The sequence below is a fragment of the Cervus elaphus genome, chromosome 1, assembly GCF_910594005.1.
Source record: "Cervus elaphus chromosome 1, mCerEla1.1, whole genome shotgun sequence".
Taxonomy (NCBI): domain Eukaryota; kingdom Metazoa; phylum Chordata; class Mammalia; order Artiodactyla; family Cervidae; genus Cervus; species Cervus elaphus.
Window position 1 is genome coordinate 96,053,682 of NC_057815.1, and position 13,073 is coordinate 96,066,754.

A 13,073-nucleotide genomic window follows, 5' to 3' on the forward strand; every position below is an offset into this window, starting at 1 on the left:
CTACTGAGTCCGTGTGCCTGCAGCCCGTGCTCGGCAAGAGAGGCCGTGCGATGGGAAGCCCGGGGCTGCGACTCGCGAGGAGCGCCCCCTTGCCGAGACTCCAGGAACTGCCACTAGCGTGTAGCTCCCCCTTGCGGACACTACAGGCACAGCCAAAAAACGAAACACAGAAGTAAATCTTTAAAAAGAAAGCGAAAGACCGCACAGTCAGATTTCTGGGGTGGAGAGGAGTCTTCACTTTATGGGTCATCAGTGGAAACGGAAAGGTTTTGCACCTAAATCTATACCTGTCTATGATTAAACCGCTCCATCCCCAGAGCACTTTGTAAGAGGCCCTCCTCCCCCTGACCCCTCCTCGTCATCCCACCTGACCTGCTGCCCCCCCCCCTCCCAAAGCAGGGCCCTGTGGGGGGCGGGGATTCGGGTTGGCTGCTCATCCGGCCGGGAAGGTGGCTGAGTCTCTAAGATGGACCAGTCGGTGGGACCAGGAACCCCCATCCCAGAGCACTGGAGAGCTGGATTTCGAGTCTGCAAACGTAAATGCTTCTGGCTCCGGGGCAGAGAAAGGGGCTGGGGAAAGCATAGCTGTGGCCAGTGGGTCCACACTCATAACGGCAGTCCCCGCCCGCTACACACACACACACACACAACCTAAGAAGGAAATCTTGGAAGACACGAGCAGGTGCAAAATCGCCAAGGGGCTCTGGCTGCCCCCCCACTCCCCGTCCACGAGGGGCGTCCATCCGTCACACAGAAAGCGGCCGGGTCAGAAGCCGGGTTAGCAGGGCCGGTCCACTCCAAACTGGAGGGTGAACTCTTGGGCCGTCTGGTCAAACAGCTCTGGGTCCTGTATCAGCTGCTCTGCAAGCTCTAGTCGAACGGGCTCTCCCGGCTCCGGTTGATTCACCAGCACGTTGAGGGCCTCCAAGACTGGGGAGAGAAGTCGGATCAGGACATCAGGAGGGAGAGAAAAAACTCCTGGGAAGGGAGCGATGCTGCCCACTCCCAGATCCCCCCGACACCCCACACCAGCCCACATCTTAGGACGGCTCTGCGACCAAATCAGATGCCACTCTGTCGCGGATGACGGTGTCCAAAGCTCTCACGAGCAGTTGCCTCGGTGGTTTTCAACCTGTGTTCCACGGTGTCACAGAGGCTGTTCAACAACCCCCGTCGCGGGGGTCGGTGAGATCAACGCGGTTTCTGGGTTCTGTTCCCTTTTCAGCCAGAACCGCTCTGCTTTTGTTGCGTCTGACTCTGAGACCCCGAGGACTGCAACTCGCAGGCGCCTCTGTCTTCCACTATCTCCTGGAGTTTGCTCAAATTCATGTCCGTGGAGGCGGTAATAGGATTCCAAAAATTTTTTTATTTGTGGAAAAAAGGGTTCCGAGGCTCAAGACTGGAAACCACTCCTGCCCCGTGGCTCGAAATCTTTCACAGGTGACTTTGGGAGCCTGGCGAAGGTGGTGCCCCCCCACCCCTTGTGCACGTCGGCATGCACACAAACATGGGTTTCTGGGTCAGAGCACTCTGCTCACCGAGGACCACGCCTCCCCCTCTCCCTAGCACTCTGCTTTCCAGGGTTAAGAACTCCCGAGCTGATCCAGAGGTGGGATTTTTTTTAAAGTATTTATTTGGCCTCTCTGGGTCTTCGTCATGGATCTTTAGTTGCGGCCTGTGGGATCTAGTCCCCTGACCAGGGACCAAATCTAGGCCCCCTGCGTGGGGAATGTAGCGTGTTAGCCACTGGACCACCAGGGAAGTCCCCTGACACAGGACTGATCACACACTGATCACGTCCGCAGTCTAGGCCCACAGTGCCCGACATGTAGCTGCCAGCCATGTGTGGTCATCTCGATTTAAGTTAATTGAAATTCACGACAATTAGGAATGCAGTTCACGGTCACAACAGCCACACTTCAAGTGCCTGAAAGCTGCATGGGGCCAGTGTCTGCGGCATTGGACAGGGCCGCTATGGACCGACTCCATCAGTGAAGAAAGTTCTGCTGAGCCGCGCGGTTCAGAGCCGGCTGAGGGAGGCTTCCCATCCCAGCTCTGCTGTCTGCCCGCTCGGGTAAGTGCTCACCTCTCACGCCTCAGTGTCCCGATCTACTAAATGGGGCCAGTGAAAGCACTGTTTCAAGGGGCTTCTCGGGGGCACTGAATGAGGTCGGTGTGTTAGAAATGACTGATTTCCCTGGGTTAGAAAGTTCGGGTTCTCAGTGGTGCAGGGACGTATCTGAGACCAAGTCCTCAAGGGCCACCCAGCTCCACTTTTGTATTCCTGAATTATGATTAATCCATTATAATTTCAATTTGTCATCCATGGATGTATACAAAAAATACCATATGGAATAAAAAAGTGAATTTTTATGCTGGAGAGGGTGGGTAGAAGAGAAAACCCTCCTACACTGTTGGTGGGATGTGTAAATTGGTGCAGCCACTATGGAAAATAGTATGAGGTTCCTTAAAAAACTAAGAGTTGCCGAACGATCCAGCAATCACACTCTTGAGCACATACCCAGAGAAAACGCTAATGCAAAAAGCTACGTGTACCCCAGTGTTGGCAGCAGCTCTATTTACAATAGCCAAGATGTGAGTGCAACCTAAATGTCCATCGACAGGGAAGTGGACAAAGAAGATGTGGTAGACAGGTACAGGGAAATATTAGCCATGAGAAAGAGTGAAAGGATGCCATTTGCAGCAACATACGGATGGACCTGGAGATTACCATATGAAGTGAAGGAAGTCAGGCAGAGAAGGACAAATACCATATGATATCACTTACCTGTGGGATCGTAAAAAGATACAAGTGAACTCATTTACAAAACGGAAACAGACTTACAGACCTGGGGGAAAGCAGGAGAGGAGGGCTACACTCAGAGTTTGAGGTGAGCGGATACAAACTGTGTATCACAGGAGACTGAACTCAATACCTTATGATAAACGGCAGTGGGAAAGAATATGAAAAGCATACACATGCATGTGTACACCGGGGTCCCTTTGGTGTGTACCATAAACGAACACAGCATTGTAAGTGAGCCATAAAAGCAAAGTGAAGTCGCTCACTCGTGTCCGACTCTTTGCGACCCCATGGACTGTAGCCCGCCAGGCTCCTCTGTCCGTGGGGTTCTCCAGGCAAGAATACAGGAGTGGGTGGCCATTTCCTTCCCCCTAAATTAACCATACTTCAGTAAAAAAAAAAAAAAAAGTGAACTAAAAAGAGCATGTGAAACTTTTAGCGCAGTGTCAGAGTACCTAATGAGGTGATGTACTTATCGTCATTAGGCCTGCCCCTTCATCTGTCTTTACAGCATCGGACCTTGCTTCCATCACCAGTCACATCCACAGCTGGGTGTTGATTCTGCTTTGGCTCTGTCCCTTCATTCTTTCTGGAGTTATTTCTCCACTGATCTCCAGTAGCATATTGGGCACCTAACGACCTGGGGAGTTCATCTTTCAGGGTCCTATCTTTTTGCCTTTTCATCCTGTTCATGGGGTTCTCAAGGCAAGAATACTGAAGTGGTTTTCCATTCCCTTCTCCAGTGGACCACACTCTGTCAGACCTCTCCATGACCCAACCGTCTTGGGTGGCCCCACACGGCATGTCTTAGTTTCACTGAGTTAGACAAGGGAATTCAGCAAATTCAGTCATTCAGTCGTGTCTGACTCTTTGCGACCCCATGGACTGTAGCCCACCAGGCTCCTCTGTCCATGGAATTTTCCAAGCAAGGATACTGGAGTGGGTAGCCTTTCCCTTCTCCAGGGGATCTTCCCAACCCAGGGATCAAACCCGGGTCTCCCACATTGCAGGCAGATTCTTTACCCTCTGAGCCCCCAGGGAAGCCCTAGTAGTTTTTCGCCTGGGAAATTCCACGGACAGAGGGGCCTGGAGGCTACAGTCCCTGTGGTCACAAAGGAGTCGACGTAACTTAAGGACTGAACAACAATAAACAGGAACGACCGACACAAAAGTGGTCCCGTGACTCCACCCCCCCGACCCCCGTTCAGTCGGGGCCCCCGGCCAGGCACGACCCAGCCTCACCTTGGCAGATCCTGGTGCTAGCTTTCCAGTTCTTCTTGCTAATGATGGGCAGGCACACCCTCCCGTCCCTGTCCACGTTGGGGTGGTAGATCCTGGTGGTGAATTTCACCGTCGGGGGCTGGAATGGGTACTCCCTGGGGAAGCTGATGCACACGCTGAAGGCCTTGAGGTTGTAGGGTGGCCTCTCCTGTATGAGAGAGGGGTCATGCTCTGGGCCGAGGCACAGCTGCCCTCTTCCCCCAGGACCTGGGCCTGGTGTCCCCGCTCCCCGCCCCACCCCAGGGCCCAGGTTTCCTCTGCTCCACTCCAAGGAAGGACCGTGAACGCAGACACAGCTGGCCCCTGAATTCACTTAGCAACTGGGCTGTGGGTCAGTAGGGCCCTGGCCTGGGGCTCGCACGAGTCAGATCCTGGCTTCTGCTCTGCGCCCGAGGGCCGGCTGCCTCCCACCCCTAAGCCTCAGTTTCCTCCCTTGAAAAACGGGTACAGTTTGACTGGAGGTGTCCTCAGGACCTCCTTAGCTTCTTTTCATTATGTCGGTAATTAACATCTTTCCAGTTTTATTGAAAAATAACTGATACACATCACTAAGCTTAAGGCGTCAAGCTTGATGGTTAGATTCACACATGCTGTCAAAGAATTACCAAAATAGGTTCAGCTGACACCCATCTTCTCACATAAAAAAAATGAAGAGAAAGAATAGGAAAAAACTTCTCCTTGTGATGAGAGCTTTCAGGCTTTTACTTTCTTGGCCATTTTTCCAGGACTCGCCTGGAGGCCCAGTGGTTAGGAATCCACCTGCCAGTGGAGGGGATGTAGGGTCGATCCCTGGTCCAGGAAGATCCCGTATGTCCCAGAGCAACTAAGCCCATGAAAGTGAAGTCGCTCAGTCGTGTCTGACTCTTTGTGACCCCCATGGACTGTAGCCCACCAGGTTCTTCCGTCTAGGGGATTTTCCAGGCAAGAGTACTGGAGTGGGTTGCCATTTCCTTCTCCAGAGGATCTTCCCGACCCAGGGATCGAACCTGGGTCTCCCGAATTGCAGGCAGACGCTTTACTAAGTTTACTAGTTTACTAAGTCAACTAAGCCCATGCGCCACAAGTACTGAGTCTGTGCTCTAGAGCCCGGGAGCTGCAAATACCGAAGCCCCCCCGCCCTAGAGCCATGCTCCACGACAAAGAGAAGCCACTGCAGTGAGAAGCCTGAACACGGCAACTGGAGAGTATCCTCCGCTCGCTGCAACTAGGGAAAAGCCCTTGCAGCAACAGAGACCCAGCAAAGCCAAAAAAAGATAGTTAAGACGGTACATACTGTTATGGGGATTTTATCATCTTAAAACAACAACAATTTGGAACTGGAGTGCCTAAGCGTTGCCAGGAGCCAGCAGAGGACCCTCTAGACTTTAGCAACTGGAACGCTTTCCTGGGATCCGCTGTGCTGCCTGCTTCTAAGGTTTGACACACATTAGCCCACGCGGCATGGTGTAGGGGTTACGTGGACTTCTGGCTGCGTGGCTTCAGTGTGGATCCTGGCTCTGTCCCTCCACACCTGTGTGACCTTAGGCAAGCAGCTGAACATCTCTGTGCTTTCCCATACAGAAAGAATCACAGCCTTCTTCACATGGCTTGTGTGACGATTACATGAGTTAATTCACTTTTTTTTTTTTTAAGGTAGTGAAGAGTGCACCCGCTTTCTTTCTTTTTTTTACTATTTATGTATTTGGCTGCCCCGAGTCTTACTTGCAACATGTGGGATCTAGTTCCCTGACCAGGGATTGAACCCAGGCGCCCTGCGCTGGGAGCAGAGTCTTAGCCGCCGGACCACCAGGGAAGTCCTGAGTTAATTCACGTTAGGGACCTGGAATATCAGGCACATGGCAAGGACTCCATGTGTGTCAGCTATTGCGGTAAGTATTATGAGAACTCATGGTATTAGCATCAGGATTTCCAGATGAAACAAGTTCAGTGCATACAAGTAACCTGCCCAGGGTCACAGCAGCCGTGCCTGGATGGAGACCCAGCACGGTCGACTGGACTGTTCCACACGGGAGCAGTAACCCACACCCCTAGCGGGGGGACCCCGGGACTCGGATGAGCCCCGCACAGCACACAGGGGCCTCCAGGCTGCTGCAAAAGCTCCAAACCCTTTCAGAACCTTCGTGACAGAGCAGGCAGGAGGATGACCGTCAGAATGCCATACGTGGGACTTCCCCGGTGGCCCAGAGGCTAAGACTCCGTGCTCCCAATGCAGGGGGCCAGGTTCGATCCCTGGTCTGGGAATCAGGTCCCACAGGCCGCGCTAAGACCCGGCACAGCCAAAGAAATGAAGTTTTTAAAAAAAGAATGATATACGCGAGTTCAAAGTCAAGGGTTTAAGAAATTCCTCTTCCTGAGCAGAAGGCGGAAAGGAAGCCTCAATGGTCACGGGTGTGTCTGAACAAATGCTGGGCAGATAAAGAAAACGTGTTCTCGATAATGTAAGAGGCTGGGGCTGGGACACAGACCAAGACCATGGGTGCGGGCTCAGCAAAGGGGGGCTCTAGGGCGCTGGGCTTCAGCAGTCGGGGCAGGTGGGCTCCGGCATTGTGGACCCGGGCTCTGGAACACAGGCTCAACAGAGTGGCACACGGGCTTACTTGCTCCCGGGTATGTGGGATCTGCCCGGGTCGGGGGTTGAACCCATGTCTCCTGCACTGGCAGGCGGATTCTTTACCTCTAAGTCAACAAGGAAGCCTTTTTGTGTTTGACGCTCTTTGTCTGCCGAGGCTTCCATGACGGGCTCAGTACTTACTGCTTGAAGAAGGGGTCTCCCACCAAGTCAGAAAGCCTTTTAGCCTCTTCATCAATCGGCTTGGACCTCAGAAGCAATCAATGTAGAGAGAGACACCCCCTCTGCCAATGATCACCTCCAGTGGAAAAAAAGAATCCTATGACTTCCCTGATGGGTCAGTAGCTAGGGCTCCACCTGCCAATGCAGGGGACGCGGGTTCGATGGCTGGTCCGGGAAGATCCCATATGCTGAGGGGTAGCTAAGGCGGTGTGCTGGTTATTGAGCCCGCGCTCTGAAACGAGAAGAGCCTCTCCAATGAGGAGCCTGGGCACTCCAGCTAGAGGGAGCCCCCGATCGCCGCAACTAGAGAGAGCCCGTGTGCAGCAATGGAGACCCGGTGCAGCCAAAATTAAAAATAATAATAAAGAAGGATTCTCCGGCGGGGAAAATCCTCGCCCGGTCTAGCCTTCCCTGCCGGGCCCCTGCCCTGAGTGGTGCGGTCCAGCAGCGCCCCCACGCGGACACTCACCGGCAGCAGGAGCGCGTGCCACACCAGCACGTCGTCCTCCTCGCTGCGCAGGTTCCGCAGGTACTGGGGCAGCTGCTTCTGGAGTTCCTCCAGCTCCTGCAGGGGGCACAGAGCGGGCAGTCGGCCGAGTCTCCCCCGCTCCGGCGCCCTCCCACTCCCACAGCAAGCCGTCCCGAGTGCCAAGCAGGACAGAGGCCGGCAGAGCGGGAGCCGGCATCCACTGCGCATTCAGAACCTGTCCGGCCCGGTGCTCCGGGCCTTAAGTGAATCACCGGATTCTTAGCTTCACCCCAGCTCCGTAGGCACCGGGCGGAGGGTGATGCAAATCAGCGGGTCTAAATACTGTAACGTGGGGGTAAACCTCTTAGCGCTTCCCAGGTGGCTCAGCGGTAAAGAATCCGCCTTGTAATGCAGGGGACACCAGTTTGATCCCTGGGTCGGGAAGACCCCACGGGGAAAGAAATGGCAAACTGCTCCAGTATTTTTTCCTGGAGAATCCCATGGACCGAGGAGCCTGGCGGGCTACAGTCCACGGGGTTGCTCTCTGAGGAGCCTCTTCTCCAGAAACCAAGGTGCTTCCCGTCTGTCCTCTGGTTCTTTCCTAGGGAGCCATGACGCCCGGCCTCCCTTCTCCCCGCCGGCGAGCAGCATGGCGACGCGCCCTCATCGAGCTCGGGACAGGGCGGGCGGCAGAGTCATCAGCCTGTCCCGGTCAGACTGCCCCAGGGCAGGCCTGGGGAGGGGGCACCGCTCAGGCAGACGCGGCAGAGGACAGCGCCACTCGCCAAGCAGAGAAACCAGAGGACAAGCGACGCTCGCCTTCCCAGGAAGGCGGCCCATCATCTGAGCATCCCCGAGTTCTCCCAACAGCGTCTTCTGTGGACACGTCACTAAGACACGGGCCGCCCTCGAGAACGTCACTGGAGTGGTGGAAGAGACACGTGTGATTATGTGAATGAAGTGTGGACACACAGTAGGAGGGGAAAGTGAAAGGTGGTCGCTGGGTCATGAAAGATGCTGGGATTCTTGGCCTCCGGAGGAGACGAATTCAATCCCCGGCCTGTGACGAGGCTTGATTGCTCAGAGCTCTTGTGTCATAAAGTTTTGTTAAAGCATAAAGAGATAAACAAAGCTTCTGAGATAGACATCAGAAGGGGGCAGAAAGAGTGCGCCCTGCTAGTCTTCAGCAGCACGTTATACTCCTATCAGCAGGCTGTTAACTAGAGAAAGGAGATGTCTCAGAACTCAGAGTGGCACCGGGCCCCTCACCCACAGCATGCATTTTGAGATGACCTTGGCACCAGGGGAGTCATCCCGGGCCCTAAAGCGACTGACCTGAGTCTTGAAGAAAGACAGGTTTCCAAGTAAATACATAGTTTCATTAACATCGATGAGAACAATGTATGAGGAAAACATACAGGTTTGTTGAGCCCTTATTGGTTCTGAGTCTTAAGCGAACCGACTTGAAGAAAAGAGTCTAGGGTAAATACATAGCTCATTAACGTAGCTTAAGAAAAACATTTCCATAAGAAAATGCATTGGTTAGCTCAAGGTTTGAGAAAAGTTAACTTCAGGTGGAGCCAGGGGTCGTCATGGCAACACAGAATTTTAAGAAAAACCTCCTTTTAAATTTGTATAAAGAAGGGGGAAAAAAATCTCACACTTGTTTGTTTCCTCCTGCTGCTTAAGAGAGAGATAAAAAATGCCTGATGCTTGCAGCCTGCTTCCTCCGTTTGGAGACCCCTGGCCTTCCTGCCTGTTACCCCTCTCAAAAGGAGAATCGAGGAGAGGGGAGGGGAGCAGGAAAGCTTCACACGGGCAACACCGCGCTGGGCCCTGCAGTGTGAATAGGAGTCCGCCGTGCAGAGACCTGGCGAAGCACCAGGGCGGAGGACCCAGTTAGAGCAGGGGTGTACGGCGTGTCCCGTGCAAAGTTCACAGTTGTTACGGGAAAAGGATTCCACGGTCAAGCACATTGGGAAACACTAGGCTAACTGGGTTCTTTCCTGAAGGACTTTCCAAAGCCTTTAACGCTCTGTTGCACGTTGCCATTGTCCGAGATGTGTGCCCAAGTATGCAGCACATCTCAAATTTAGTATTAGACCAAGGAATCCCGCTCTCCATTTTGGGGTCCTTTTTGTGGGACAACAGACCTTTTTAAAAGTGTATTTTCTTATCTTTAAAAAAATTTTTTTTAATTGTAGTTGCTGGGCAATGTTATATGTTACGATACAGTGATTCACAATTTCTAAAGGTTATACTCTGTCTATAGCTATTATAAACTATTGGCTATATTCCCCATGTTGTACAGTATATATATCCTTGTGGTTTATCTTATACCTAATAGTTTGTGCCCCTTATCCCCTACTCAATGCTGCCCCTCCCTTTTCTCTCTCCCCTGGGCAATAGACCTTAAAAAATAAATAAATAAGACATTTAGGGAATTCTCCAGCTGTCCAGTGGTTAGGACTCCACGCTTTCATGGAGTTTGATCCCTGGAGGGGGAACTAAGATCCTGTAAGCCACATGACAGCCAAAAACTAAATAAACGTGTTTAAAAAGAGACCTTCAAGGGCAGGTCATGTTTTCCTGGGACTCTGAACGGGTGTAAACCAGAGGCTCTCAGCCGGGGGTTCCTTTATCTACCCACCCCCAGCACTTCTGGCAATGTCTAGACCCATTTCTGGCTGCCACACGTGGAGGAGTGCTGCTCCGTCTAGTGGGTAGAGAGACCGGGGTGTGATAAACATCCTTCAGAAAATGATCCAGCCTCAAATATCAGTGGCTACAAAGTTGCGAAACTCTGGTATAAACAAAGGCGAAGAGAAAGGTCCCCAAAGACCTTCCACAGCTGTGGGAACCCTTCACACTGTGCCCCCCTAAACTTTCTCTGAGCCCCAAAGTACAAGCACGCCATTATCCCCTGTTTCTTATCTTTCTACACCCCACCTCTGTTCATGCCCACAGACGGCCCAGAGCCTACGACCCCTCACTGATCTGTTACCCCAAACTAGAAGCATCTCCTGCTACCAGTTCCAGGATCGTCTGTGACTCCCGAGCAAGAAGGAAGCCCCATGCTGCACAGAAAAGCCCTGGAAGAGACATTTTCCCAACTTTACCAAAACTGGAGGAACTTGGACTTTACCTGTCATGCATGAGTTCTGTCAAGACTTTCGCAATGCCTGGGGATGTTGAAACCCACACTAGAACACAGCTGTTCCCCAAGGTCTGCTCAGAAATCATCTGACTCAGAGGAACAGAAAATGAAAGTAGAGAAGCCACTGAAAGAACCTCTGGGTTGGAGCCTCACCAACCCGGGCTCAAATCCCAGCCCCACCATTCCCTACCGGGTGACCCAGGACAATCAAGTTAGTCTTTCTGAGCCTCAACTTCCCCATCTGTGAAATGGGGGCAGAGGACTCATCTCTCAGGGTTACTGAAATGACTGATGTAAACTCCCCGACAGTTAATGGTGCCGGGGAGACAAATACTGGCTTCCGGCTTTCCTGCTTAGTTGGAAAAACTCTCTGCCTCATTTTGCTGCCAGCCTCCAGAGTTCAATCCTTCTGGGCTGAGCCTTCTCTGGGTGCCCCAACCTGCGATCATTTTCTTCCCAGAGGCTGAGGGTAGCACCCCCTGTTCACCCTCCTCACGCCTGCACACAGGAGGGGCAATTCTGAGAGACTCAAAGCCTCAGGGGTATCAGACCCACCTCCCCAGAACTGCTCCACCCTCAGCGAGATTCTTTACCATCTGAGCCACCAGGGAATCCTCCCCCACCTTCCGCATCTATGTCCAATCCCAGCCACACCCCAGTCCCCCAGATGCCTTGGGTTTTCCCTCCTGGGGAAAATCCCTCCCTCCCCATCCTTCCCGACCTCACTTCAAATTGTGTCCCTGATCAGAATGAAGAGAAGACTTTTTTGGTTTTCTCTGCCTCCCCACTTCCTAGAGCAGGAACCACATATGGGAGGCATTCAACAACATCTGTAGACCAGACGACTGCACACCAGTGCAGGTGACCTTTACTCCAGGTGACCTTCTGGGTTCGCCCTGGCAGCTTTTCTTCAGGAGAAAACCCTGAGAACTTTGCTCTCAAGTCCTACTTAGCGTCCCATACTTCTTGGGCTTTTTTTTTTTTTTTTGTAGGGGGCGGGGTCGCTGCACGACTTGGGGATCTTAGTCCCCAGACTGGGGATACAACTGTGCCCTCTCCAGTGGAAGTCCTAACCGCTGGACCACCAGGGAATTCCCCCTTCTCGGGGCTCTAATGTGGGCACCAAAGCACGGGGGTCCTGGTTATCTCTGCTTAAAAGTCACCTGCACCACTGCCAACAAAGCGCCTGGCTCCAGGAAGACGCCAGGGAACAACCCTTCCCGCACCTGAAAGTGAAGGCCGCTCAGTCGTGTCCGACTCTTTGCGACCCCATGGATATACAGTCCATGGAATTCTCCAGGCCATCAGACTGGAGTGGGTAGCCCTTCCCTCCTCCAGGGCATCTTCCCAAGCCATGAGTCGACCCAGGTCTCCCGCATTGCTGGCGGATCCTTGCCCAGCTGAGCCACCAGGGAAGCCCCGCCCCGGGACGCACGTAACTGTCCCAAGTTTCTGGCAGGAGAAATGAAACTGAAACCAATGCGGGGGGAGGCGGCTCATCGCCCAGCACAGATCAGGGAGCCGGCGACACCCCCATTCATGTCCTCCCACCCCCCGAAACTGCAGACCCTCTCGCAGCCCCACTGATCCTCGGGGAGGGGGGCAGGGACGCAGGGACTCAGCAGGCCCGGGTCCCCCAAACGCGCTCGGGGAGCAGAGGGCAGGATGCGGGGAACGGAGCCCGGGAAGGCGCGGGGAGCCGGGCGGGAGGGGTTACCTTCGCCACCCGCTTGCTCGCCGTCATCTTGGCACCGAGAGCTGGGCTCCGGGGGACGAGCCAGACTGGAGAGCGGCCCGCGGTCTCGGCGCGCCCCGCCCCGGGGCCGCGCCCCCAGGGGCCTCGCCCGCGCTCCGCTCCGCTCCGCCCTCCGGGGCCGGGCCACCGAGGAGGGGGGCTCGCCCGGGCCCCGATGGGCTCCGGAGACCGGGAGCTCGAGCGTTTGCTTGTCCGGAGCCCGGCAGGCCTGGGAGCGCGCGGCATCGCGGGGCCCCGCGGTCGCGCTGTGCGGCGCGGGGCCCGGGCCCGCCCATCCGGGGTCTCCGGCAGCCCCGCCGCCCGAGGCGGCGCCGGGGGCTCCTCCCGCGTCTTCTGCCCGCTCTGCTCCAGACGCGCGCGCGCCCCGAGTAACGTGCGATGCTCGCCGTGCGCGCAGCTCCCGGATCGGCCGCCTGGGGTCCCCACCGGCAGACCGGCGCCCTGAGCCCCGCCAGCGGATTCCCGGAGCCCGCCCTGGGCAAATCGTTAACCCTCTCTGGGCCCCGTGTCCCAACTCTACAAATGGCTGGGAGACACCGGAGACGACGTCCGCCCCCAGGGCCCCCGCCCTGGGAGCTTGGGGTCCCTTGTGCCGTCCGGCACTGGGTGGGGAGGCAAAGACGCCTCCCCAGGTGACCGCTGGGTGCAGAGCCCCGCGAGGGGCGCCCTCAGACGCATTCTCTAGCTTCGGGGGTCTGGTGGGCCTTCAGTCCTTCTCTGCTGCTGCTGCTAAGTCGCTTCAGTCGTGTCCGACTCTGTGCGACCCCATAGACGGCAGCCCACCAGGCTCCCCCGTCCCTGGGATTCTCCAGGCAA

General features: G+C 54.8%; 1 protein-coding gene across 2 annotated transcripts; it reads right to left on the reverse strand.

Annotated features, from left to right (window-relative positions):
• Nucleotides 1-212: 212 nt before the first annotated feature.
• Nucleotides 213-12,692, reverse strand: UBE2L6 (ubiquitin conjugating enzyme E2 L6). Of its 2 annotated transcripts, XM_043913856.1 has the most exons (4): nt 12,219-12,670; nt 7,345-7,440; nt 4,046-4,232; nt 213-930 (listed from the first exon to the last, which is right to left on the reverse strand). In XM_043913856.1, exons 1-4 carry the CDS (start codon nt 12,480-12,482, stop codon nt 779-781), a joined length of 699 nt encoding a protein of 232 aa, XP_043769791.1. In that variant the 5' UTR covers nt 12,483-12,670; the 3' UTR covers nt 213-778. The 2 variants fall into 2 exon arrangements, with proteins under 2 accessions (XP_043769791.1, XP_043769794.1); XM_043913859.1 differs by lacking the exon at nt 7,345-7,440 and having other exon boundaries at nt 12,219-12,692.
• Between the last annotated feature and the right edge of the window lie 381 nt (nt 12,693-13,073).

Bases quoted from the DNA above. Each gene is read 5' to 3' on its own strand.
- UBE2L6 (XM_043913856.1), bottom strand. From the start codon at position 12,482: ATGCCGCGCGCTCCCAGGCCTGCCGGGCTCCGGACAAGCAAACGCTCG. The intron at 4,233-7,344 runs GTGAGTGTCCGC...TCTCTCATACAG, and splicing joins GGCACGCGCTCCTGCTGCCG to GAGAGGCCACCCTACAACCT. The intron at 931-4,045 runs GTGAGGCTGGGT...TTCTCTCCCCAG, and splicing joins TAGCACCAGGATCTGCCAAG to TCTTGGAGGCCCTCAACGTG.